We start from the raw sequence: 25,600 nt of genomic DNA on the forward strand, positions 1-25,600 counted from the left end.
ACCTCAATTTAAATGAATTAAAATTATATTATGTTTATTATCGAATGCTCATTTACACTTATTATAACAATTGCACAATTTTATACATTTTATAATATATAACGTATACGGACGTATTTTCTGTGAATGCAGTGTAAGCAGTGTTACAATTACGTAATATTGATTGTAGTTTTTAATTGACCTCGATGTTTCGTTACCTACATTTTAAATTTATAATTATTGTACTTTACTTTCTTTGGAATTTTTTAAAAGTGAAATTTTAGGTGATTTTAAATAAGTTTAATTGTATTTTTAAATTTACATTTATAACATTAAAAGAATTAATTATTTTTTAATATATTATCAATTAAATGTGTTCATCTATTTTTGATAAATAATTATTTTTCTTTAATTATTTTTTTTTGGGAAATTCCGACAATTATTTTATTTAAATACGTTTAATTTTTTATTTTACAAGTTTTAATTAAGATTTAAGAATTTTAATATAAATTTTAGAAAAATTGTGGTCTTCTGATATAATTTTTACAAATTTTGTAAAAAATCTATTTAAAAACTGCTAAATACTAAAAATTAAAATTTTTAAAATTAAAACTTGTAGTAAAAAATTAAATACATTTAAATAAAATAATTATCGTAATTTCCCAAGAAAAAATTCATTTAAAAAATTCTCTGACATGATTAAAGAAAAATAATAATTTATCAAAAGTAGAAGAACAATTTTAAATAATAATTTATTAAAAATTAATAAATTCTTGTGATAAAATTTTTATTTTAAAATTACATTTTATAAAATTGTTATTTCAAAATTACAATTAATAAAATCATTATTTTAAAATTAAATTTTACCCTAAATAATAATTATTAAAAATTTTTTTCCAACATAAAAAATTATTAAATTTCGCCGAATTTTTTTTCACTATCACCAATAATTAAAATCACAAATTAAACTCATAAAAATAAGGAAGGCGTCTTACAATTTTTTCAACATCACCCGAAAGCTCCGCCTCTACCGCGAAACGTCGCCTCCCAACGATACGCGGTTACGCCGACGCTCTTTCATACAACAGTCCTCTTTGAAACAACAGCGGTGTTATTCCTCGGTACTTCGGAGCTCGCTTACTCACTTGAGTTCGATTATTCCCTCGAGTAGTTGATAGTTAGTATTTTATTATATCAATTGGAAAACATCCAAAGCCAAAAACCGTGCTTCAGTGATAGTGACGACAATTTTTTTATTTAAATTACCCACCAAAAAGACTAAAAACATCAACAAGTGATTTGTGAGGCAAAAGGTGAATTACTATCTAAATAACTATTGTTAATATAAGATAACAGCCCATTAACAACAAAGTTTACAAATATATAAAGTTATCATCTAACAGTCAAAAATTTTAAACAAACAAAAATAATAATTCAATTAAATTAAGTTATTTAATTAAGTATCATTTATTGATAACGCACTAATTGTTTTATAAACATATAAACATCCTTATCATTGTTATTATTATCAACATTAAATATTAATATTTATTACTACAATAATCGTGAATAATAAATAATAAATTTTTTTATTTAAATCATTTATTATTTAAATACAATTATTTCTTCACAATAATTACAAGCGTTTGTACCGCTCTCAGTGTCAACGATTAATGTCTTCTTTAAGAAGTTAATCCATTATTACTGTTACTGTTCAAGTTAACCATGTTCTATTGTCGGATAATTAATTAGTGTCTTATATTAGTTACTGTAATTAATTTTGTTAGTTTTCTGGGGATTAAATTGGGATTGAAAGAAAACTTTTCTTTTTTTAATTTTAAATTTTAAGATTTTTAATCTTAATTTATGGTTTTGTTCAAAATTAAATTTTTTATTTTAATTTTTAAAAGTGAAGTTTAAGAAGAAATGATCATAAGATTTTCTTCTTTATTGTTTATAAATAATTTTAATGTGAAATAAAAATTTTTTAATAATAAAATTTTTTACAATAAATAACAGTAGCATATATTTGACAATTTTTTTTTATTAATATTTCTTCATTAATTTGAAATTTTTTTAATTATTTAAATAAATGATTAATTAATTTATTTATTTATTAAAAGAAAAATTTTTTTTTTCTATAAATACAACAATTGTCAGATGCTTGATATTTATGATGAATATCATATTCAAGTTAGCTGTCACTTGACAATTTTTTAATTTTATTTAACAAAAATTTTTGTTCCAAAAAAATTATTTTTAAAAAATTGAATTTTTTATTTTTTTAATTTATCATTTTTTAATTAAATTTCTAGATGTCAATTTTTTTTGGCTATAATTTGTTTGTTTTAAATTTATAAAATTATTAAATATTTAAAATTGTTTAAAATTATTAAATATGTGTTACATTAATTTTCATTTGCTATTTTGGGTATCATGGCAAAGGGACAGATTAACAGCTATAAAGTCATCAAAATAATTATTGGGCATAAGCTAAAAAGAAGAGGGTGAAGGGTGGGGTATTTTTATATTTTGGATCCGGTGCTATAATGTTTGAATATATCTGGGCGATCGATTGCCGACGGAAACACTTATGATCAAAATAAAAGGCCGCCGGAAAAAGATGTTAAGAAGGCGCTAAACGATGAAGCTCACTTCTTCATTCTTAATACTTAGTTATAGCTGACTAAAGTGTTCAGCTGTCGCTTATTTGTCACCCGGCTTTTTTTTTAGATTTTTTTTTTGTCAGATAACACATTTGTTACATTAGGGAAATAGCGTGTAGCGCTTGACAACCCTTTAATTTTTTTACCCTCTTATTAACGTTTCAATATTTGTATTTTTCATTTCTTCTATTAATTAATTAATTATAAATTAATTAACAATAAAATTAATTTTTAATTATTCTACTTTGCAGATGTTTATGTAAGCGGTGATTTTAAAAGCCTCGATTCGGAGCAAAAGAGAAGAAATTATTTTTTGATTAATCACTGAAGAAATCAAGGGTCAAATCAACCAGCCAAGTTCAAGACCTTCAGATTGTCTGTTAAAATGTATTTTAATTATAATTATAAAGTGACTTGTTTTAATATTGTGACTTAACGATCAAATTAATATTTATAATCATTTTTTAATATTTATGTTGATTGCTAAGACTGAGTTTATCGGTTAAGGTTTTTTAGTTACTTTTAATGTGAAGTGATGTCTAAATTTGTAAAAAGATATTTGTGACGTTTGGTAGTATACAGTGAAATAATTTTATCGGTATGTGTTCCAAGATTACGAGTTTTTAGACTTTTTTATGAGCTATTTTATTCACAATACGGACTTTAGCATGGTATCTCATATTCTTTCTCCTTCTGGGGTAAGTCTATTTTATTTATTTATTTAATTCAATCAACCCTAGAACAAGTGTTCCCTAAGGGCCGTAAAGTACAGAGTATTACATTAATAGTGAGCAATTTTATAAATTTTTTTTACAAAAATTAACTTAGCAGATAATTAATAACTTTAAAAATTTTTGTAACAAATAAATTATAGCAAAAAAAACTTATAAAAAAAATGGACATTTAGAAATTTAAAAAAACTACAAATGCAATTTTTTTTAAATCATTTTTTGGAACTAATTTATTTGTTAAAATATATTAAGAAATTTTCAAGTGACAGCTAACTTTATTGTCATATTTTTTTTTTTTTTTATAAATTTTTATAGGTTTTATAAATTTAAGTCAGCTTTTAAAATTAGTTTTTATCAATTATAATATAATTATAATAATTAAAATAATAATAATTTAGTTTAATTTTTAAAATATTCATTTTTTGATTTTTAAAAAATTTTTTTCAAATAATTAAAATATTTTTTTTTATTTAATTGTTTAAAAATAACAATTTTGTCTGTTAATATTTTAATGTTTCAATAAAATAAATTTTTTTTTAAATATCTCAATAAATAAACAAAAAAATTGGATAACTTTCAAAAATTATAATTTTTTATGGAAATTAAATTCTTTTTAATTTTTTTATTAAAATTGATAAATTTTAAAAATTAAGTTTACAAATGGAAAAAAATTAATTTTTTAATTTAAAATTTTAGAGTAAAAAAATCATTTTTTTTTTAATTAATTAAATTGTTTTAAAATCAATTTTTTAAAATTACTAAATTTTTTAAATAAAAATTTAATTACATATAAAAATTAATTTCAATGCTAAATTATATCATCAAAATGATTTATAAACATGTTTATATTTGTTCTGGATAATAAACAACAATTACTAGTAATAAACACTCTAAATAGTCAATAAATAAATCGAAATAACAATAAAATATAAAGTATATGAATGAACATTTTAAAAACGCATTAAATATCGATTACCAAGAAAATTTCAAGGCTAGAAGAATTAAATTACAATACTGAACAAATCAATACTTATTATTTATTAATCAGTTGACAATAATTATAATTAATACTAAACAGTAGTGCTAAAAATTAAGCGAGAAATTTGATATGACTTTTGAGTAATTTTTGTTGGTTGTTTTCCAATAAATAAATCACTGAAGCAAAACATGAGATGTAGAGTAATACAACTAAGCGATCTAATTCTCAATAAACTGCTTAAGATGATAAGTTTGGCCAGGCATAATGCGATGTCAAAACAGGGTTGCGGTGTTTGTAAGCTACCCGACAGGACTTCAAACATCTTGAGCACAGCCAAACACGCTCATGCATTATTTAGATCCTGAGTATTCAAACATCGTATTAATTATTTTATAAATTCTATTGTATATTTCCTAAAATTATCCATTAAAGCTCAAGTAATTTAATGATATCTGTAAATTAAATATGAAGATAACAAAAAAGTTGATTAAAAATTATTTTAAGAACTAATTACAGCTTTTTTTTTTTTCAGGATATTCCGCAGGACAGTTTAGGAAGTCCTAGTTTGAGTAGTTTGCAAGATTCGCCTCATTCATTAAAAATAAAACAGGAACCTTATCAATTATCACCGTCACTTCCAGCTCTTCATCAAGGTAATTTTTTATTTTTATTAATTAGTTAAGTTTTTATTAATTTTTTATCAATAATTAGTCAAGTACAAAGTAATTTAACTCCTAAGTGCTTAAATTATCTTCTTTAATTATTATTGTATCAATTTTAAAAGATAAATAACGCGCGCGTATTACAATTGCCAAATTTTGGCTTTATTTTATTTTACTTTTAATTATTTATCAAATTTCAAGAATTAATATTTAAAAAAAAATACTTTTGTTGTAAAAGAGTCTAATTAATAAAATTTTCATTAAAAATTCAAATTAATCTCAAAAATTGGAACATTTACCTCAAAATTAAAGAAGAAATGAAAAATTAGACACAAGTTTCCAGTCGACTTATCCCATAGTTCTAATAATACTAAAATATAATATATAGCGAGTATATGGAGAGAAAAAAGTATCAAAAATGTAAATGGATAGTAAGAAGCTGAGGATGAAGATAAGTATGAGGGAAATGAATTAAATAGACATGATGGACCGCGGGAGCGTGCTTGCCCTGATCTCTCTTCACGGCATTTAGTCACACCGTGTGGTAGTAAGTGACGTATGAGTTGTACAGTGGGTCGGAGACGGAGGAAACGGAGGGAGACGTCTTATTCGTTAATAGTTTATATTTGTACATTGTACACATCTTCATTTAAATCCTTATTTACGAGCTGGATACATGAACATACATTTACACTTAACTGCTCACAAAATAACGTTAAATAATTACAATTATTTTTTTTTGTATTAAATTAATTAATCATTTATTTCTTGGCATTGGGAGTATGAGCACAGGAGGTCCCGAGATGATTACCAAAGTTTTTATTTCATGGATTGTTGATGATGAAAATCTAAAAATTTTAGACGGTATCGTTTTACTTGGTTTAGATTTTATTATTATTTATTATTTGTTATATCGGAAGCAATTAAACGAAGAGATAAGAATGGAAGTTTGTAAGTGTATTATGTATGTAATCTCGTATTGTGTTACTTAGATTGATTATCATTTAGATTTATATGTAAATATTTGTTTAATCGCGAGTATTAAAGTGATAGGAAAGAGTTTTAGTTGTAAAAGATTTATTTATTTATTTGTAATGTAAGATGTAAGTTGATTTTATTTAAAAGTTAAATATTTGAGACTTTGGTGTTTGAAAGAAGAGATAATGTTTACTAGTAATTAATTTTTTAATAATAATAAAAAGGCCATTCGGCAGCCGAAATGGAAGTAGATTTCATGAAAATGAATGTAAAAATCTAAAGTTTTGGATGACGTTTGGTAAAACGAGTGCAACAGCAAATTTCATATTTGGTATAGCGGAATAGGACCTACTTTTGAGACAAAACATATAGTATGGTACTCAAATTAAAGCTTATTTGAAGAGCTTTCAGATGCAATTAACAGAATTTCGACAAGTTATTCCATTCAAGAGTTATTCGAGCAAGAAAGTGAAGAAATATAAATTTTTATGATTTTGAAAATTTCAAAATCCTGGCATTTCTAAATTACTTGACCGATTAAGCTCATCTACGAACTTGACTTCGGTATCTATCTGTAGAATAATTATGTTGAGTTTGGTAAAGATCCGACGTAAATTGGCGACGCTATCGTCGTGACAAGCCGCGTTATATCTATTATACATACATATATAAACTTTTGAACCATATGCATTTTCCAACTCAGCTCGACGAGTATAGTCGAAATATAGCAAAATTTTTCAAAAGTTCCGTCATGCGGACCAATGCAATAGTTAGATTTCTATGGAATCTACTAATAATAATTTTTCAGAAGTTGAGTATAAAAAAATAATAAGATTAAAATTAAATCAGGAAGAAGAAAAATTTTTTTCATAATTTTAAATAATAATTACTTCCATATTTATAAATTCATAATAAGTATTCTTTCAGAGATATAAAATCAATATATTTATAAAAAAACTCCATAAAAAAGAATTCTTATTATTAATTTATTAAAAATAAAAATAAGGGTACTTAAAAATAAAAAAAATCCCTCAGATGAAGAAATATAGAAGAAGAAGAAGAAGAAAAGCCATGTATACTTAATTATAAGATCTATGATCCATGTAAAATATATAAGTATAAGTATATATAAAATAGAGGGCAAGAATTACGGGTCGCTAATCTTGGAGAGCTTTACGGGGACCTGATATATGGTCCTATGAACGCCATACCGCGCTTTCGTATTCCGTAATTTTTATATTATTCTTTATACTTATTCTCACCAGCCCGTTTTAGCGTTTCATCTCTTCTTCTAAACTGTGTACTACATACTATAAAATACTACTTATACTCAAGATAACTTTACGTGTAATTGGTTGAGTACGCAAGTGTAAAAAGTTTCGCTCAACCGACTCGGCAGCTGAGTTTAAGCTCTTCGCTTTATTAATATAAATGTATAGTTGCATGTAAATCAAATTTTCAGATTACCTCGATTTTATTTTACATACTTACATCTTGGATTTTTAAAAAAACAGTAGAAAAAAATTCTTATCAATTTTTTTTTCACACAGAAAAAAATTTTGCGTCAAAAAATTTTGTGTTAAATATTTAACACTTTTTTGTGTTAAAAATTTTTTTGTTAAATGTTTAACACTGTTTTGTGTTAATTTAACACAAAGAATGTTAAATTTACACATGAAAGTGTTAAATATTTAATCCATAAATTTTTTGACGCAAAATTTTTTATTGTGCACAGAAAAAAAAATTTTTTTGAACCAAGAAAATTGTAAAGAAGCTTCGAAGTTATTTTGGAGCAAGAAGAAATTTTTTTGGCTTATAAAAATTTAACTTCGTTGAAGAAATTTTAATTTCATTCAAGAAATTTTCAATCTTCCTTAAAATTTTCTTGATTTAAAAAAATTTACGCATGACTTTCTTTTTTTCTGTGCCGCGGTCAAAATTTCACTGACGAAAATCACTAAAAATTTTCCGAGCTGACGTGACGTAAGCTTTATTTGACGTAAAAATTTTCTTCAGTCACACGGGCGATGAGTTGTTAATTTTTGTTTATTTATTTTTTAATCGGGTTGTCAGTTTACATTCACTAAAATTTTTTCAGTGATACGTATATTTATAGATTCGTAGTAAACAAGGGCATGCTTTGGGGCCAATCGTTACACGAAGATAAGAGGGATATAAGTAACATTTTATCGTAATACATTTATAAATATAAATATAAATATCAATGCATTAATAATAAAATAAAATATTAATATTATGTATATTATATTACGTATATTATAAATAACATAAAATAAAAATTTCAAATTAAATGTATGCAGGTGAAGATATACATACTGTAAATCATGTATGTCTTGTATCATTTGTTTGCTTGTAGTGTTTAAAGTCAATGAATTTAGTGTCATATACTCAACTGGCAATTATCCAAATAATTATTTATCCGTGTCTATATTACTTACAGCATTTTATTTGTTTACTTTATTTACAAGTTATTTATTCACTCAATTTCCCGGTTTTTATTTTTTATTTTTTCTTAGAGAAGATAAAAATCAGCAGATGTTAATGTTGTAGTAGACTTTTTAGAATTATATAAAATAAAATATAATATATATTGTAATAATTATGTAAGCGGTTACCGAAATACTGTAAAATTTTAATATTGCGGAAAATTTACAGCATCCGTCTGGCTAAGTAGATTGCAATTACATTACGTTATCCTGAGGTCGAGATCCGTAACTTCGATTGGCTGTTTGTCAAGTGATAATATAAGATGCGCTATCGCTTCAAAGATGACCCATTGCCCTGGCTTAGTCCCAGATTCTTACACGGAAAAATTTAATTGCGATAACAATTGAGCGTTTTAGCTGATGTTTAAAATTTATTTAAACTTTACAATTTAACTTTTGGATAATTTTTTGCAGTGGGAAGAAATGAACACTAATTTAAAGAACTACTGGTACATTATTATTATTATTATTATTATTATTATTATTATTATTATTATTATTATTATTATTATTATTATTATTATTATTATTATTATTATTATTATTATTATTATTATTATTATTATTATTATTATTATTATTATTATTATTATTATTATTATTATTATTATTATTATTATTATTATTATTATTATTATTATTAGGGGTGTATCGATGGGGTGACAGAGAGGTCGTAGGTCAAGTTACACTAAATACCCTGGGGCACTTGTATCATGGCTAATTGTATCAACTGAAAACATCATATCACGATGAGAGGAAGCACGTGCCCGCTGACTTAGATACTATGTTGCCAGAGTGGAGAACCGAGGGATAGAAGTTGAGACTGAGACTGAAATTAAAGACTTTAGAAAAAAACTTCATCTCCATATCAGTCCACTACCGCTCTCAAATTCAATTTATTTCATTTAATTAGAGTTATTTTATCTCAACTCGCATTCTTGAAGCGCAAGCGAAAAAAAACTCGCGTGCTTCTTTATAAACAAGATTTTATGTCTAGAGTAGTCATAGTTAACACCTGATTGCAATTAGAGATGATATTACTCATTGTTTATTTTATTTAAAAATTATATTTGTTGGAATTTTTATTTATTCTTATTTGTTTTTTGGTTTTAAAAAATTTTAAACTGATAAAATATTTTATTAAAATAAAAAATTTCTCTAATATATAATTTAAAAAATAATGAAAATATAAAATTGAAAAATTTGTTTTCTTCTTTTAATAATTAATTAAATTTTTATTATTTGTTGGAATTTTTATTTCTTCTTAAATTATTGTGGCTAATTTTTGATTTAATTAAAATTCTTTAACATTTCTTCTTATTTGTTTTTTAGTTTTAAAAATTTTAAACTGATAAAATATTTTATAAAAATAAAAAATTTTTAAAATAAAGAAAATATAAAATTGAAAAATTTGTTTTCTTCTTTTGATAATTGACTTTAATATTAATTTTTTTAAAACAATTTTTACAGCAAAGTAAATAAATAAATTATGCAAATAATTTTATAATTTAAAAACAAAATTCCAAATAATTGAATAATTAACAATTTGATTATTAAAGTAAAATTTGGTTATTGGAGTAAAAAAATTCGATAATTTATAATTGAGGGTAGCAATTTTGAAAGATTTGATAATATAATAAAATTAATGCGACTCGTATTCTTTCACAGTAATAAACTAATAACAGTAACACAATGTGTGATGTCACGATCGGATTAAATTACGCTTATCAACGATACATATTTTACTCTTAGCTCTTTACGAATACATATTTTACTCTTAGCATTTTACGAATACTAAACCCCGGTGATTAAATTTTTTGTTCCGAGTTTATAAGTCATCGCGACCTCTAACCCTTTTTTTCCTCTGGTAGTTTTTTTTAAAGCATGAATATGATTATTTTAGCGAGAATATATTTATGTAATAGATATTTTGACAAAATAATTGAAAAAAAATGTAAACATATATATTATTTTATACTGTAAAAAAGTAGATTGAATTTTAAACAGGAATTGACGGGAGTTAATTTAAACGTTTATAAAAAACAGTGTTATGACAGTCTTTAATATCTTTATTTGTTTTGAAAACATATAAAATACTTTTTAAAAAGCACGCGGATCTTTTGTGGTAGATCAGGAACTTCTATCACAATTGTGAATTAATTATATTTATTCTTCTGCTTTTTTAATTTCTTCTTTTTTTCATTATTATAAATTTCTTGAAGACTTAATCTTGGGAATTTCGGACAATAAATGAAGACATTAAATTACAAGAATTAAAAATTATTTTTTTGATTTTTAATTTGTCTAATTAAGCTAAAATTAATCAGCGAAACGTTACAATTTTCATAATTTAACATCTACAATTGTTGTAAAAAAATTTCCAATATTAAGTCATTTAAATATTTTAAATAAGGACGAGAATTTAAATATTATTTCTGAAGAACATTTAGCGCTAAATTTGAATTTTAAAGTTTTACTTTGAATAAGAAAATTTTTTAATTTGAAGATATGAGTATTTTTTTTATCAAACATGATTTATTACTTTTCAAATTTTGAATAATTATCAATTTGATATCTTCTCATGAAAATAAAACTCCAAAAGTTTTTATCTATAATTTCCAAAATATTTAAAGGAAATACATGTAAGTTTTTCGACTGAAAGTAAATATAAATACAATTCCGTCATATAAATATAATAATTTAAATAGTGTTGCAAGCACGTACGATATATTTTGTTCCGGTAGCTAGTACACATAATAACACACTCAGAAGCGAACAAGTATCAACAATACTCGATTTTCGTTCAATGAAACGTGACTACGTGGTCGCGTGGTAAGGACTCAGTACTAAAATACATTTTTGTTTATAATACTGTAATATCGCGAACCGTTCTAATGCACCAATGAATTTCTGCACAAATTTCAGATTGCAGATGAATAAAAAAACGCAAATCCCAAAAATTTTTTAATTTCTTCAAGAAGAATATACGATACACTTATTCAACGACAAATGTACAGTTTAATTTTTGTTTATCACTATCGAAGAATAAAAAAAAAAAAAAAAAAAAAAAAGAGTACTTGATATAATATAAGAGTTTCGAATTCGTTCTTAGGTCTTGTATTATTACTCTTATATTAAACGACCTAATTGTTTATAGCTCGATGACTTCCACCAGATTCTAAGAACTCTTGGTGGCTCACAAGCCCACGTTTTATTCAGCGTTATATTATTATAATTATAAATGTAATACCCAGCATTGCTAGTCCATTGATTTTTATTGTTTCAATTTCGGAGAAATTGATAACAATCTTGTGAATAAAAAAGGAGCAATTAGTTCTCCTGAAGAATACCCCCCTTTGGAATTTTTTCGGTATTTATATTTGAAGCTTGACTCGAAGTTTCATTGTCTTGAATCAAAGTGAAAAATTCTTGAATTAAGTAAAATGTACTTAAACCAAGAAACATTTCTTAGTTTAAGAATTTTTTTACTCAAATTAAAAAGATAAAATTCTTCAAAATTATTTACTTGATTCAAATTAATTTTTTTTTTTTCTGTGTACTACACAGTAAAAAAATTTGCGTCATTGCGTAAAAAATTTTATGTTAAGTATTTAACACTTTATGTGTAAATTTAACATTTATTGCATTAAATTAACACAAAATTTTTTGACGCATTATCGCAAAATTTTTTATTGTGTAATACTTTATATATTTTAACAATAATATATTTTAAACTGTGAACTAGTATAATTAAGGTTTAATTAATACGATAAAATTTTTTTTACATCTATTTTTGTATACAAAGGCTATAATTTTTATGTTTATTTGTAGTTGCTGAGGAAGTCCTTATAAAAGGACGAAACGTTCAACTAAAATCAATCAATACGTAGTTTAAAATTATTGTCTTGAATTCCTGTGACCAATTTTAAGATTTACATTTACAGAATTTTATTAAAATTTGTTTCAGTAAGTAATTATGTAACAGACATGTCTTCAGGATGCATGACTGCGCAAAAAGACATGGACATGACGGTGAATAATTTCACGCGAAGTTTAACAACTCACCCGCATTCGCTGGGTCACTTGCATGACCACTTGAACCACAGCAGTCCTCGGTCAGCGATATCAATGCACTCAAGCAATCATCACCACCATCATCATTGCGATGACAAGACCGGTGCGTCCCCGCCTGTAGTTCTTCACAGCTCGAGCAGCGCGAAAACCTCGACAGCTTCGACGCCAAATGCCTCGTCCACGAGCGCAAACACTAGCCTCTCGGCTAATACCAACGAGGCCAGCACCACTGGGTCCATCTCTAACAGCAGTGAGGCTTCCTCGACATTGATAAAACCTCCTTACAGCTACGTTGCGCTGATCGCCATGGCGATTAATCACACTCAGCACAAACGCGCGACGTTGAGCGAAATTTATTCATACATTACCAATAAGTTTCCTTATTATGAGAAGAATAAAAAAGGCTGGCAGAATTCCATCAGGCATAATCTTTCTTTGAATGAGTGTTTTGTCAAAGTTCCTAGAGAAGGTGGTGGCGAACGGAAAGGAAACTTTTGGACACTTGGTGAGTGCTTTTTTTTTATAATACTAAAATTAGTTGACAGCTGTCAATTTTGTTAATTTTTATAACAATTCAATTTTAAATAACATTTAATTTAGCTGTCACTTTACAAATTTTTAATTTTCTTTTAAAAATAAATTTTTTCCAAAAAGTTGTTTAAAAAAAATTGCATTTTTAATTTATTAAAATTTCTATGAAATTGAAGTTACCAGTCACTTGACATTTTAAAAATTTTTTTAACAAAAAATTATTAATGAAAAATTGCATTTAAAATTTTTTTTAATTTCTACATGTCAATTTTATTTTGGAATTATTTTTTACCATAATTTACTTGTTAAAAAAATTTTCAAAATTATCAAATGTCTGCTAAATTAATTTTTATCAATTTTAATAGAAAAATTGCTTTAAAAAATTTCCTTTAATAATTTTTTGTTGATTTTCACTAGTGGAATTTTTTAATTAAATTTTTCTGAACATTAATTTAGCAAATATTTAATAATTTTGGTGATAATTTTATTTTTGATCATCTCAGACCCGCAGTTTGATGACATGTTTGAAAATGGTAATTACAAAAGACGTAAGCGCATGAAGAGACCATACCGAGGGACTTCTTATCACCATAAAACATTATTCGGAGATCCGTATCCGACGAGTCATGTTCATCTAGGAGCAACTAGAAATATTTTCGCGCATTCTTCACCTTCTTATGCGCCAACTGCGTACACAAGATACGATGCCAGGTGATAAATATAATTTTACAGCTCAATCATAATGAATCATGCATTAATCATTGAAATACTTGTTTAAACTAGCACGTGGAGTCTCCAGCAGCCTCAGTTGTCATACAGTCATTGTCAAGCGGTAAGTTTTTTCTGCAAAGAATAATTAGAATTTTTTTAAAATAATTAATTATGTTTTTACGTAGCTCCAACCTCAACTCCAACCAATGCAGTCGATGCAAATACCCACGATGAACGGCTACGGACAATTTAATTCTTTAAGTGAGTCTCTTCGCCTCTATTTTGACAATTATTAAAACTTATAGAAGTACCAAAGTTGACGGCGGATCAAAGCGTTTCAAGGAAATTACATCGACGTTTCAGGTAGTACCACCAGTTCTCCGGGTTCTATGCCTAGCAGTTCATTTGTAGGCAATAATTTCGGTAGTTGTTCAAGACGTCACGACACATCCGTCACCGCCGATGCCATGTCTGGAAGATCTTATTGGCCAGACAGTGAGTCACAGCTTTATAAATTTTTTACAATCTAAAAATTATTTTTTGATTGTAAAATGTGTTAAAAATTTTTTTGTTAAAAATTTAACACTTTTTTGTGTGTAAAAATTTTTGTGTTAAATATTTAATACTTTTTTGTGTTAATTTAACACTTTTTTGTGTGTAAAAATTTTTGTGTTAAATATTTAACACTTTTTTGTGTTAATTTAACACTTTTTTATAACAAAAACGTCACATCAACTTTTTAATAAAGAATTGCTTGTTACATAGTGGTCAATGTTAAAGAAGAACCTGGAAGTTCAACTGTCACCTCCGGTGGGCTAGGAACTATCGGTGTTGGAAGTTCGATGGTCGGATCGCCGATGTCAGCCAACGTTTCATCAACAGGGTTCCCCAGCATGGATTTTCAAAGTCGTCCCAAGTGTTACATGTGAATTATCAATTGACTATAAAAGTAATTATAATTTATAAGCAATTTAATCCCCAAAGCCATTGAGAACTTTATCCGTCGGCAAATTTTCCCGGACTAGTTTTATTTTTAATTTTAATTGTGATTAGTAGTTACAATATTTAAAATGTATTTTTTTTATCATTTATACGTAAGGAATTTATTGATTTTTTTTCTTTAAAAGTCAACATTGTTCATATAATTTTAATTATCGGTTAAGTTAGTGAGGATTTTTTAATTAGTAATTGATTAAATAAGTTAGTTTTTGATTTAAGATATTCTCTTGAGTTTAAAAATAATTATCAGAGATGTAAATGTATTAATTATTTAAATATTATAAAGAACAATTTTTATTATTATTATTATTTAATTAAAGATAGATATAAATTATTATTCTGATCAATAAATAAAAATAAAAAGAGCGCTAATTCATGACTAAATTTTTTCAAATTTGATAATTTAAAAATTAATCTTTTTGAAATAATATTGTTATTTATCATAAAAAATTGTCATATATTTATTAAATAAACATATATTTATTGCTCGGAATTCGTTGTGGAACTCAAATTCTTTTGTAAAAATATTAATAAAAATATTTATTACTCTAAAAGTTAGTGATATTAACCATTATCAACCACACACAGTTCATTAACATATTTTAACTTAATAGTTTTATTTCCCAGAGATTGTTTACTATATTTTATTAAAATAATAAAACAGTTGTGGGTTGTGGAATTGATGATATGAAGCGTATTTATATTTAACTAAAAATAAGATAATTTACCGTATTAATCATCCGCTTTATTACGAAATAATAATAAGATATTTACTAATATTATTATTCAGTATGTAATTTCGTTTAAAAATACACTATTATTATTAAAACGTTGCGTTATTTTAATAATTTACTGATAATTAATGCGTAGTGATAACAATATCGAGAGTTGAATGAGATTGTTTTGGTTTTTAATTATTTACGCGGTGAGATTAATAATTGATTTTACTTTAATGATAGTTTTTTTGATAATTGCGAGCTTTAAAGGAGAGTTTGCGTCTAGAAGCTCCTCCTACGGATTCAGGGGTTCTCATTGTTTATACATTGAAGAAAAAATATTTATTTAGAAGAAAAATTAAAAAAAAAAAAAAAATTTTTTTTGTTTCATTTTTTTTAATTAATTAAAAAAAATTTTTTTTTTTAATTAATTTTTTAATTTAATTTTTTTTATTTTATTTTTTGTATTTAATTTTTTATTTTAATTTAAAAAAAAAATTTTTTTTATTTTAATTACAAAAAAAATTTTTTTTATTTTAATTACAAAAATTAAAAAAAAAATTTTTTTTTTATTTATTTTTTTTTTCAGTATAAAAAATTCTTATTATTATATTAATGTTTAGAAATAAATAAAAAAAAAATAAAGATAATTTTTTTTTGTTGTTACTTCACAAAAATCCTTTCACATTGTAATTAAATATAAAATTTATAACTCTCTTAAGTAAATTTAAAAAAAAAATTCTTAATTTAGAAAATAATTTTTAAACATACAAAATACTAAAAATATTTTTAAATAAATATAATTTAAAATTTAATAAACAAAAATTTATTTTCTAACCATTTAATTTCTTCAATAAATTTTTTAAGAAATATTTATTTTCAACTTTAAATAATTATAAAAAAAAATTTCCAAACTACTGACCAAAAAATCTCAAAGAAGAAATCAAAAAAAAACTTGTACATTTTTATTATTAATTCAAAAATAATATATAACTTTTTGGCTGCATTAGTCATTAGGTAATTATAAGAAGGATATGTTTTTTAAATAGTCGGCTTTTAAATGGAATTTACACTTGATTTCACAAGTAACAGACCGATAGCTCACACGGTGGCCATAGAAACAAAATTAGAATCGGCTTAAGAGAGTCGTAAACCAGAGAAGAATACGTAAAACACGGGTTGAATGATGCGCGACAGCTGAAAGTTCAACCCGGCATCGGGTCTACCATTCCACCTAATCCCATCTTTATTATTAATTAATAACCATTAATAATAATTATCAATATCAATAACTAAATCAAATCTTTAAAAATTTTTTATTTCTTCCCAAAAAATAAAAGCTTTAAAATTAAAAACTAAGCGCAATCCAGGAGCTCAAATTTTTACCAGTTAAATTTTAAACTTTATTTTATTTCTTATTTATTATTTGATTTTTATTGATGCCCACTAAATAAAACAGGGCGTTCACTGTTCTCTGACGGTTTCGAGTTATCCCAGAGAAGCATAATAAAATCGGACATAAATAACTGGCTCGAGGCGTGAGTTAAATAACGTAAATGTTAATAATCGTGTATAGTGGACCAGCTCTGATACAGCTTGCTCATACGAGTACATAAGAGTCAACTGTGCATTATATATTATATTATTATATTATATTACATTACAAAGTATATTATGATTTAATATTTTATGTTTAATACACATAAAAGCCGAGACATAAACTTTATTTATTTATTTATCTATTTCTTCCCTTTGTTTACTTCCCGTAGGACTAAGGATGTCTTACAGTAATATATTTTCGCAAAATATTTTTTAATCGCTGCTTGATAGACTCCCTTTGTTATTTATTTTAAAAATCTATCGGCAAACAAATAACAAATAAATAAAATAATTTGAAGTGTTTAGTATACAATGGATAGTATCTTTTAAAAACACACAGCAACATCAAAGTTAGTTTATATAATCTAATAGATGAGAATAATTAAAGAGAACAAGATAAATTATTGTGAAAATTACCGCTCGGCCATTTACACGGCCAACTATTTGCATGTCGTCACTTTCTTGGTGAACTGCTGCTGCTGCAAAGACCTCGGATAATTTATTATTTCTTCTTCTTCTTTTTTAATTCTATTTTATTGGTCTCTTATTTTCTCACTTGATGATTAGCTGCTAATGACGCAAGGCTGAAATTACTCGGCTCATCTCTTCTCTGTTATTCACAGATATACTTCTCTTGGTTTTTTAAACTTTTTAATGGTTTTGGGCCACGTTACGGAAAGGATCTCTCTTGGAGTCGGAGAAACGCAATGACGTGGGCAATTTGTAGTCAGATGTCAACGAAGCTATTTCTGTTTTATAGTATTATGTGTATCTGTATCGTATTATATTATTATAGATATATATTTTATATGTGTGTGAAGAAGAAAAACGAGTACAAGAAGCATAGCGGGCGGACGTTTAACTTTAACATAATATGAACAGACGACCCTCAAGTCAGCGATATATTATCTGGCGCTTTTCGGTTTTATTTTTGAGATTTTCCGTTTACACGCTCAACTATTTTTTTTCCTTCCGTTCTTATACAAGGTGTCGTTTGTTTTCGTATAAATTATGTCCAGTTGTTAAATATTTAGGCCTGCTGCTTGATATTTTTCTCTGAAGATATAATATAGTTATTATTTTATGAGATCGGTCTAAAAAATATAAATTATCATTTAATTATATTTAAATTAACAGACATCAAACCATTAAAAAAATTTTTTTTAAATAAACTATTACAAATAAAATTAAAATACTTTTTTTTTAATAAATAAATTTATTATAAATACAATTTTTAAAAAACTATGAAAGAAATTTTTTAAAAATATTTTGTTAAAATTAATAAAAAAAAAAAAAAATTCAGATATCTGCTGATTTATAATTAATAATACAAAATAATTATTTCAATTTTTTTAAATTTATCTTTAAAGAAAAGATGTCTTTAAAAAAATTTTTCTTAAAAATTTGAGAAGAAATCTTTTACAAAAGATCCAAGCAATGAAATAAGTGAAAGATTGAGTCATTTGCTTGGTGAAATGTAGCTTATGCAGTAATGTAAGAAGCTAGTGCAGTCGTTGCTTTGATGATTAACAGACACGTGCCAAAGCGTACAAGAGCGCGCGCAGATCGTTAAGTGCTGACAAAGATCGGTCTGCACATGAGCTGCTGACACCCTACACTAAAGAACACTTAAACTTTTCTCATTTTTCTCATTACTCTCAACACACTTTTTCTCAGTCTCTCGGGTTTATTTATATATAAAATTCCATTTTTCCAGACTACGTGACGTAAGATTGAATGTTTTATTGCCATCCGCTCGGCAAAGCTATTAAATATTCGAGTATTCTTTTAAAAGCGGACCCATTTAACTAAGTTGGATCTTTTTAAAATTAACATTCGACAAATTCTTAAATAAAGAGTTAATCAATCAGTTGACTAACTAGATTGATAATTTAAAATATTGTTTTGTCACAATAATTAGACAGCGATCGAGTATCATAACTTCCAATGAAGATTTGTAAATTATGTTAGCTGTATCCTGTTATATTAACGATTGACTCATCTTGATGCATTAACGGATATTGTCCTACTCCGAGTATCGTGTTGCAGAGTCTAGTAGCATGTACAGTTTACATTTAAACCCATAATACAGACTCAAATCGTATCGTGTGAATAGTACCAGCTGTTTAAGTCAAGATACTCTTATTTGACACCTACTACATAATATACTAATTAAATAATTTATTTATTTATTAATTGGATTGTGAGAAAAGGATAATTTTTAATTTCCAGGAAATCGGATGTGATATTTTTTTAATATAAAAATTTTAAAATAAATAATTAATAATTCTTTAAAAAAATATAATGAAATAAATTTTAGACAATAAGTCTGTATATTTATTTTTTATAATTTTATATTAACAATTATTAATTATACTTACATACTAATGGTACTTATTTTAATTAAATACCACGTAGTTGATTAATTAAAGACGATAAAAATGTTTATATGTAAAAAGAATATTTTATATAATATAATTATCCTCTTCTATTTATTAATTTTTTTTTTTTTTTTTTTTTTCACGTTCGACGTTTAAATTTTAATACTTAGATGACAGATAAAATGCTGAGGAATGACTGTCAAAAATAATATTAAGGACTTTATTACGAAAATTCAGCAGCAATTGCGATTTAATCCTCGCCGAGCAGATCCTCATCGAGATTGACGTCCTGTAATAATTATATGTTTATTATGACGGTAGTTATCGAGTATTTTTTGTTAAATTTTTTATTTTATTTATGTAATTCATTAGTCGCGCTAATATTATGTGATAATTATTGTTGATATATGTAATCGATACAAATTGAACGTGAACGAAGGGTATTCAATATATATATAAGCATATATGTTCCTGAACCGACGGATATATGTGAGTAATGTGTTCAATGTTTTAGTATGTTAGCCGAGAGCTTTTGCAAAAACCCCTAGGCTGTTTACTCTATCAGCAGTCACGGTGTATTTTATTTACAGGTTTGTTGCCATAACATACTAAACCCCATCGAGTTAATCCTGCGACAGAGTCGCAAATCGTAGCTGAGCTATGCGTTTTGTCACGCTTTCATACATTGCCTTTTATATATATGTATATATATACACACATTAATTTTTTTTTATTTTATACCTCAACTCAGCGTTTATTTATTTTATTTAACAATATCGTTGTTAGTACATTACGCGTATCTAATTTATTAGTTTCACAAATAAAATTCACAGCTATTCGATATTATCAATTGACTTTACAGATGAATTGTTGATGTTACATTTTTCTTTAATCTATATTATTAAGAGAAGAAAAAAAATTTTGTTTCCAGGATAGTCATATGAAAAAATCGGTTTCAAATGACCTTGTATCTTGTGAACTATTGACATTTTTAAAGATATAAACTCATTGTGATGTTACACTCATCAAGACCTTTCATTTGAGTACCTGCATCAATTTTTCATATATTTTATATGAATATATGAAAAATATATCAAAATGCATGTGGGTACTTAAATGAAAGCTCTTGATGAGTGTAACATCAAAATGGGCTTATATCTTTAAAAATATCAATAATTAAGAAAATACAGAGCAATTTAACAAATGACATTTAATTAAAAAATACGAAAATTAAATTCATATTTTGTGGAATATTTATCATGTATCGTATTATTATATTAAATATTATTTAATGTAGTAAATCTATCTAAAAAATCCATTACGAATGTTTACATAAATATAATTAATTCTATAATTGTAAAATAATATATTTTAATCCCCAGAATAATATATGTAAAAGCAGATGTACTAATGTGTAATTGATATTTTTAATTAATATATTTAATGGACCTAAAAATAAATAAAATAAAAAAGAAATTTATCTTACAGTGGTGTCGATATTTTCATCAAGCTCGAGATCCAAATCCAAATCCTCATCCTCTACCGTCAATGGTCTCGTGGTGCTTTTGGGATTCGTTACTTTTTCAGGCACTAAAGGCTTCATTTGAGCGCCAGCAGTGTGATCTAAATCAAGCCCTTGCAATCTGTTGGCCAAATAGTCATCCTTCTTGTTGTCATCATCCGCTAGGTCGTCATCGTGGGTACCATGTCCAGCGGCTAACATTTCTTCAGCAGGTTTTCGCTCAATATTTAACTGAAAAATATTAAAAAAAAAAAAAAAATCAACGATCTAGATTATCTTAATAACCGTGACTTAATAATAAACACAATACATTGTGAGTATGAACGACTATAAAATTATTAATTTAACGAGATTAAATAAAAATAAGAGTAAGCAAGTAAATAAAACGAGTGGATGCTATTGTTGTTGGTATTATACATTTACAAGTGTAGATTGTAAATTGATTACAACTGAGTAATGGATTAGTTCCGATAGGATTCGCACAACATAAATGTAATCAGTTTACTGTTACGCAATCATCGTAAAGTGTGCGCTGCGATTTAAACTTTAAAACACGGCATTTGATGGATCAATCTGGCCTGTTTAAAGTAATCGTTTTATCGCATAACGATTCATGCATAAATCAATTACACTTAAATTAATAAAACGTTTATTGTTTTATTCTAATTAGATAAGCACTCCAGTTTTAAATACGTGCCAACTATTCATTATTTTAATAATATAATGATAAATAAATAATTTATTTATGATTATAATTTGTCTAAGAGAGGAGTTACCTCTCTTTTACAAAAAATATTGAATAATCAAATAATTACCGGCAAAATTGGAAATTTCGACGCTGGAATCTTGGTTTTATACTCTTCCCTCAAGTACTCTTCAACCTTGAGCGCTTCTCTGTAACCCGGGAATAAATTCTCATATTGTTCTGGATCAGCCAAACTTTGTCCAGCTTTTTCACTGACTGCAGAAAGTTTTTCCTTCCATAATTTTACGACATAAGAAATTTTACTTGGCGCATAAGCTCGTGCAAAGAAAGCGGCCTCAGGAATACGATCAGTTTTTATTAAAATCTCCAAGCACTCGTCAACTTTTCCCAGCAAGAAGTTTGATAAAAATGAAATATTATTCTTCCCACTTTCATCAGCAGCTTGTCCAAGTTTTTCAATCATGCTTCCGTTGCCAGTGCTAGTGGCCAGTAAGAGTAACCCACCAAAGTCTTGTGCGTGGTGTAGGCATTCTTGCGCCAGTCTAAGTTTTCCTTGCTGAGTGGCAAGAGAGGCCAACTGCTGCCATTTCTGCTGGCTGATGGCTTCTTTGGCGAGAGTGTGAGCTGTCTCAAGGTCACCTAGGGAGAGAGCAAGCTCAAATCTGTGCTCGGGGTCTGTTGATACCTCAAGAGCCTGTCTCTTGAAGCCTTGCTTCTCCAGAAAGTGAGCGACTCGAGTACGGTGTTCTTTGGGCACTGTCGGCAGCACACGGTCAGCTGTCTCGAAATCTTTTCGCATCACCGCGGTCTGGTACTCCAGGACTGAAAGTAGTAGCGAATAAGAAACTATTCCCAGCTCTTTATCACACAAGTAGAGACGATTGTCCTTGGGAACGTAGCCGAGGAGGTACATTGGACGGTCCAGATGAGAAATAGTGACGACTTCACCTCCTACAAAGTAATTTATACGGTTCACGCTGTTGGTGTAGATGAAGCAATCTCCTATCCAGCAACCGGTCTTGACAACTTCACTCATTTCGGCGACCATTTCAAAAGCATCTTCAATATCTTCTGCGTTCTCGTCTGCATTTAGCACCGCCTCGCTGTGGTACTTTAATATAAAGTACTGGTCAGTAGTCGCGAGGGCTATTAGTGATGCGTTCTCAGCCCAGTAGACGTGTGTTGGTTGAATGTCAATACGTCTTATCAGTCTGAGATTTTCCCAGTCGAAAAATGAAAGCCCAGAGACTGATGAAACTCCCAAAAGAAAACCACCAAATATTCCTATAATTAAAAATTAATAAATAAATCAAAATACAGACAATAAAAAATTAATAATAATAAAAAAATAAAAAAAAGCAATTACCGTCAACGCCAAAGTCAGGTTTCAATGCTTTCTTTTCCTTGAAATTTTTAAATACTTTGACAACCGACGAACTTTCACGTACAGCATACTGACTGGAATCAGCGGCCCAAACAAACTCCAAAGCTTGACCAAAGGCCTTATTTCTTAGCGCCATTGAAGTGTAGATAATATACTCGCCGTCTCCACAGACGACCAGGAACCGGCCATTAGGATTATGCTGAATAGTCTGAGGGTAAATTTCGCAAGCACCCATATCTTTAACAGCCAACGGCAGACGTTCGCCGTCTTGAACTTCTTCTCCCATGGCCTTGAGATTAACTTGCTGGATCTCGCTGTGTCTTGCCCAAACAATTTTTCCTCCCATCGAGTCCATCGAGACAGCTGGTTCTTCTCTACCAACTTTAATCATAACACTTCCTTCATCGTAACCGATGGCCACGTTGTTCGAGCCACGCATGCTGGAGATAGTCCAGACTCTCTCGAAGCCATAGTTGAGAGAAGACTCCAGCCTGTAGGTACCTGCATGCCAGATTCTCACCGACCCATCTTCGGATCCAGTTAAAACAATCGGCAGCTCGGGGTGGAAACAGACTGCAGATATATTCTGAGTGTGTCCTTCTAGCGTTTGGACACATGTTTTGTTCTGATAATCCCATATTTTTACATATCGGTCATCAGCGCCGGATATTAAGTATGGTTTATCACCCCCGTGATAATAATCAACGCAGTTTACTCCTTTCTCGTGACCTTCAAGGGTAAAGTTCGCAGTCGAGGATCCAAGTTGCCAAACTTTGACTGTTCTGTCAAGAGAAGCACTTGCGAATGTGTTATTGTCTTTAGGATTGAATACTATCTGCATTACATAGTGGGTGTGCCCTTCAAACACCTGCTGTCCTCGCCATGCCTTCTCCCAATTCCATAATTTAATTAACATGTCATCTGAAAAGTAAATTTATTTGAATTTTATTCAATTGCACTGTACTTTCTTAACTATTGACGTTTTTAAAGATCTAAGCTCATTCTGATGTTATACTCATCAAGAGCTTTCATTTGAGTACCCACATGCATTTTGATATATTTTTCATATATACATATATATATATATATATATATATATATATATATATATATATATATATATATATATATATATATAATATATATAAATATATGAAAAATTGATGTGGGTACTTAAATGAAAGGTCTCAACGAGTGTAGCATCGAGATGAGCTTTTATCTTTAAAAATATCAATAGTTCACGAGATACAAGGTCATTTCTTAATTATGTATCTAGAGATAATTATTAATTAAAGTATTTACCACTACTGGTGAGAATAAAAGGCTGAGTTGGATGAACTGCAATACATCTGACATAATCACTGTGTGCTTCAAAAGAATGAACTCGCTCCAAAGTATTGTAATTAAATACCCTCACTTGCATATCATCTGATCCTGTTACAACCCAATTTTTTCTGGGCACAAATTTTGAAGTTCTTACGGGAAGATCACATACTTCAAATGTTTTTACCAGTGTCTGTGTTTCATGATTCCAGATGTTGACATTTCCTTGGTAGAGCGAACATAACATCCACGGTTCTGACGGATGCAAGTCGACACTCTTAACTCTGTCAGACCTTGCGGTCAATTTGCGCTTTATGTCCAGCCTTAGAGGCTGAAAAAAAAATTTTTTTTCATAGTTATTGTTGAAAATTAATAATTAAATAAATTCTATGCCCTAGTAAAAATTTTGTAGGTTATCTTGCGGTATGAAAATCATTACAGGAGCAAGTAATCATTTAAAATAAAATCTTTGCATGATTTATTAATTTGTTTATTGAAATTAATAATTCGATAAAATTTTTATTTTAAAAAAATGAAATATGTGGCGAAATTGACGTGTCCACTGTTAGTAAAGACACGGTGGTTACTTGAGGAGTAAGTTTATGCATTTTTATTAAAGAAATTACAGGAAAATAAAGGATAAAAAATTAAATTTTTAATCAAGTACTTACCATTTTTAATTATTTTATAATAAATACAAATTTAATTTTATTTTTCTTAATGATTTATATTTTTTGATCCAAACAAGACACAACTATAAAAACGTTACACTTACGTGGCGCAAAATAATGGACATATAGCGGCGCGCGCATCTGGCTATCTATACATACATACTTGACTGACATATGTGTATAATTCAAATATTTAAATCAGTAAAAATAAATGAAAAGTTACTATGAAATTAATTTTTTTACTTTTCAATATGATAAATATTTTTATCTGTAAAACATGTTATTTGTAATAATCTAAATTGAATGAGAGTTTAAAAAGAAAAAACCTTTTTTTTTGTTTTATGAAATAAATGTCAATATAAAATATATTTTATCATCTAGAGAATACTATTTTATAAATTATTACGAATGCAATTATGATTTAGAAGTTTGTAATTTAATTATTTAAACACTTCCGTTTGGCCTCAGAAAATTAAAAATA

At 27.1% G+C, this 25,600-nt stretch overlaps 2 protein-coding genes across 4 annotated transcripts; one reads left to right on the plus strand and one right to left on the minus strand.

Annotated features, from left to right (window-relative positions):
• The first annotated feature begins 1,067 nt into the window (after positions 1-1,067).
• LOC141526273 (uncharacterized) lies at positions 1,068-15,646 on the plus strand. 3 transcript variants are annotated; one of them, XM_074241188.1, is made up of 9 exons: positions 1,068-1,292; positions 2,897-3,343; positions 4,888-5,008; positions 12,470-13,081; positions 13,611-13,818; positions 13,891-13,939; positions 14,004-14,079; positions 14,152-14,313; positions 14,584-15,646. In XM_074241188.1, exons 2-9 carry the CDS (start codon positions 3,281-3,283, stop codon positions 14,745-14,747), a joined length of 1,455 nt encoding a protein of 484 aa, XP_074097289.1. In that variant the 5' UTR covers positions 1,068-1,292; positions 2,897-3,280; the 3' UTR covers positions 14,748-15,646. The 3 variants fall into 3 exon arrangements, with proteins under 3 accessions (XP_074097289.1, XP_074097290.1, XP_074097291.1); XM_074241189.1 differs by having other exon boundaries at positions 14,161-14,313; XM_074241190.1 differs by having other exon boundaries at positions 14,182-14,313.
• A 3,791-nt stretch (positions 15,647-19,437) lies between these two features.
• On the minus strand, positions 19,438-25,239 carry Beta'cop (coatomer subunit beta'). The gene is made up of 6 exons (XM_074241110.1): positions 25,120-25,239; positions 24,428-24,779; positions 23,108-24,046; positions 21,851-23,025; positions 21,000-21,266; positions 19,438-19,802 (listed from the first exon to the last, which is right to left on the minus strand). The coding sequence occupies exons 1-6, from the start codon at positions 25,120-25,122 to the stop codon at positions 19,764-19,766; spliced, it is 2,775 nt and encodes a 924-aa protein (XP_074097211.1). The 5' UTR covers positions 25,123-25,239; the 3' UTR covers positions 19,438-19,763.
• Positions 25,240-25,600: the final 361 nt, after the last annotated feature.

The sequence above is a fragment of the Cotesia typhae genome, unplaced genomic scaffold (genome assembly GCF_013202065.1).
Source record: "Cotesia typhae breed Kobodo isofemale line unplaced genomic scaffold, CoteBio_Ctyphae contig_33, whole genome shotgun sequence".
Taxonomy (NCBI): Eukaryota; Metazoa; Arthropoda; class Insecta; order Hymenoptera; family Braconidae; genus Cotesia; species Cotesia typhae.

What these genes read in the sequence shown, in the direction of transcription:
- LOC141526273 (XM_074241188.1), top strand. Translation starts at nt 3,281, where the DNA reads ATGAGCTATTTTATTCACAATACGGACTTTAGCATGGTATCTCATATT. An exon ending in ATATTCTTTCTCCTTCTGGG is followed by an intron (nt 3,344 to 4,887) that starts GTAAGTCTATTT and finishes TTTTTTTTTCAG; the next exon opens with GATATTCCGCAGGACAGTTT. An exon ending in AGGAAACTTTTGGACACTTG is followed by an intron (nt 13,082 to 13,610) that starts GTGAGTGCTTTT and finishes TGATCATCTCAG; the next exon opens with ACCCGCAGTTTGATGACATG.
- Beta'cop (XM_074241110.1), bottom strand. An exon ending in TTTTATTCTCACCAGTAGTG is followed by an intron (nt 24,047 to 24,427) that starts GTAAATACTTTA and finishes TTTACTTTTCAG; the next exon opens with ATGACATGTTAATTAAATTA. An exon ending in CGAAATTTCCAATTTTGCCG is followed by an intron (nt 21,267 to 21,850) that starts GTAATTATTTGA and finishes AATATTTTTCAG; the next exon opens with TTAAATATTGAGCGAAAACC.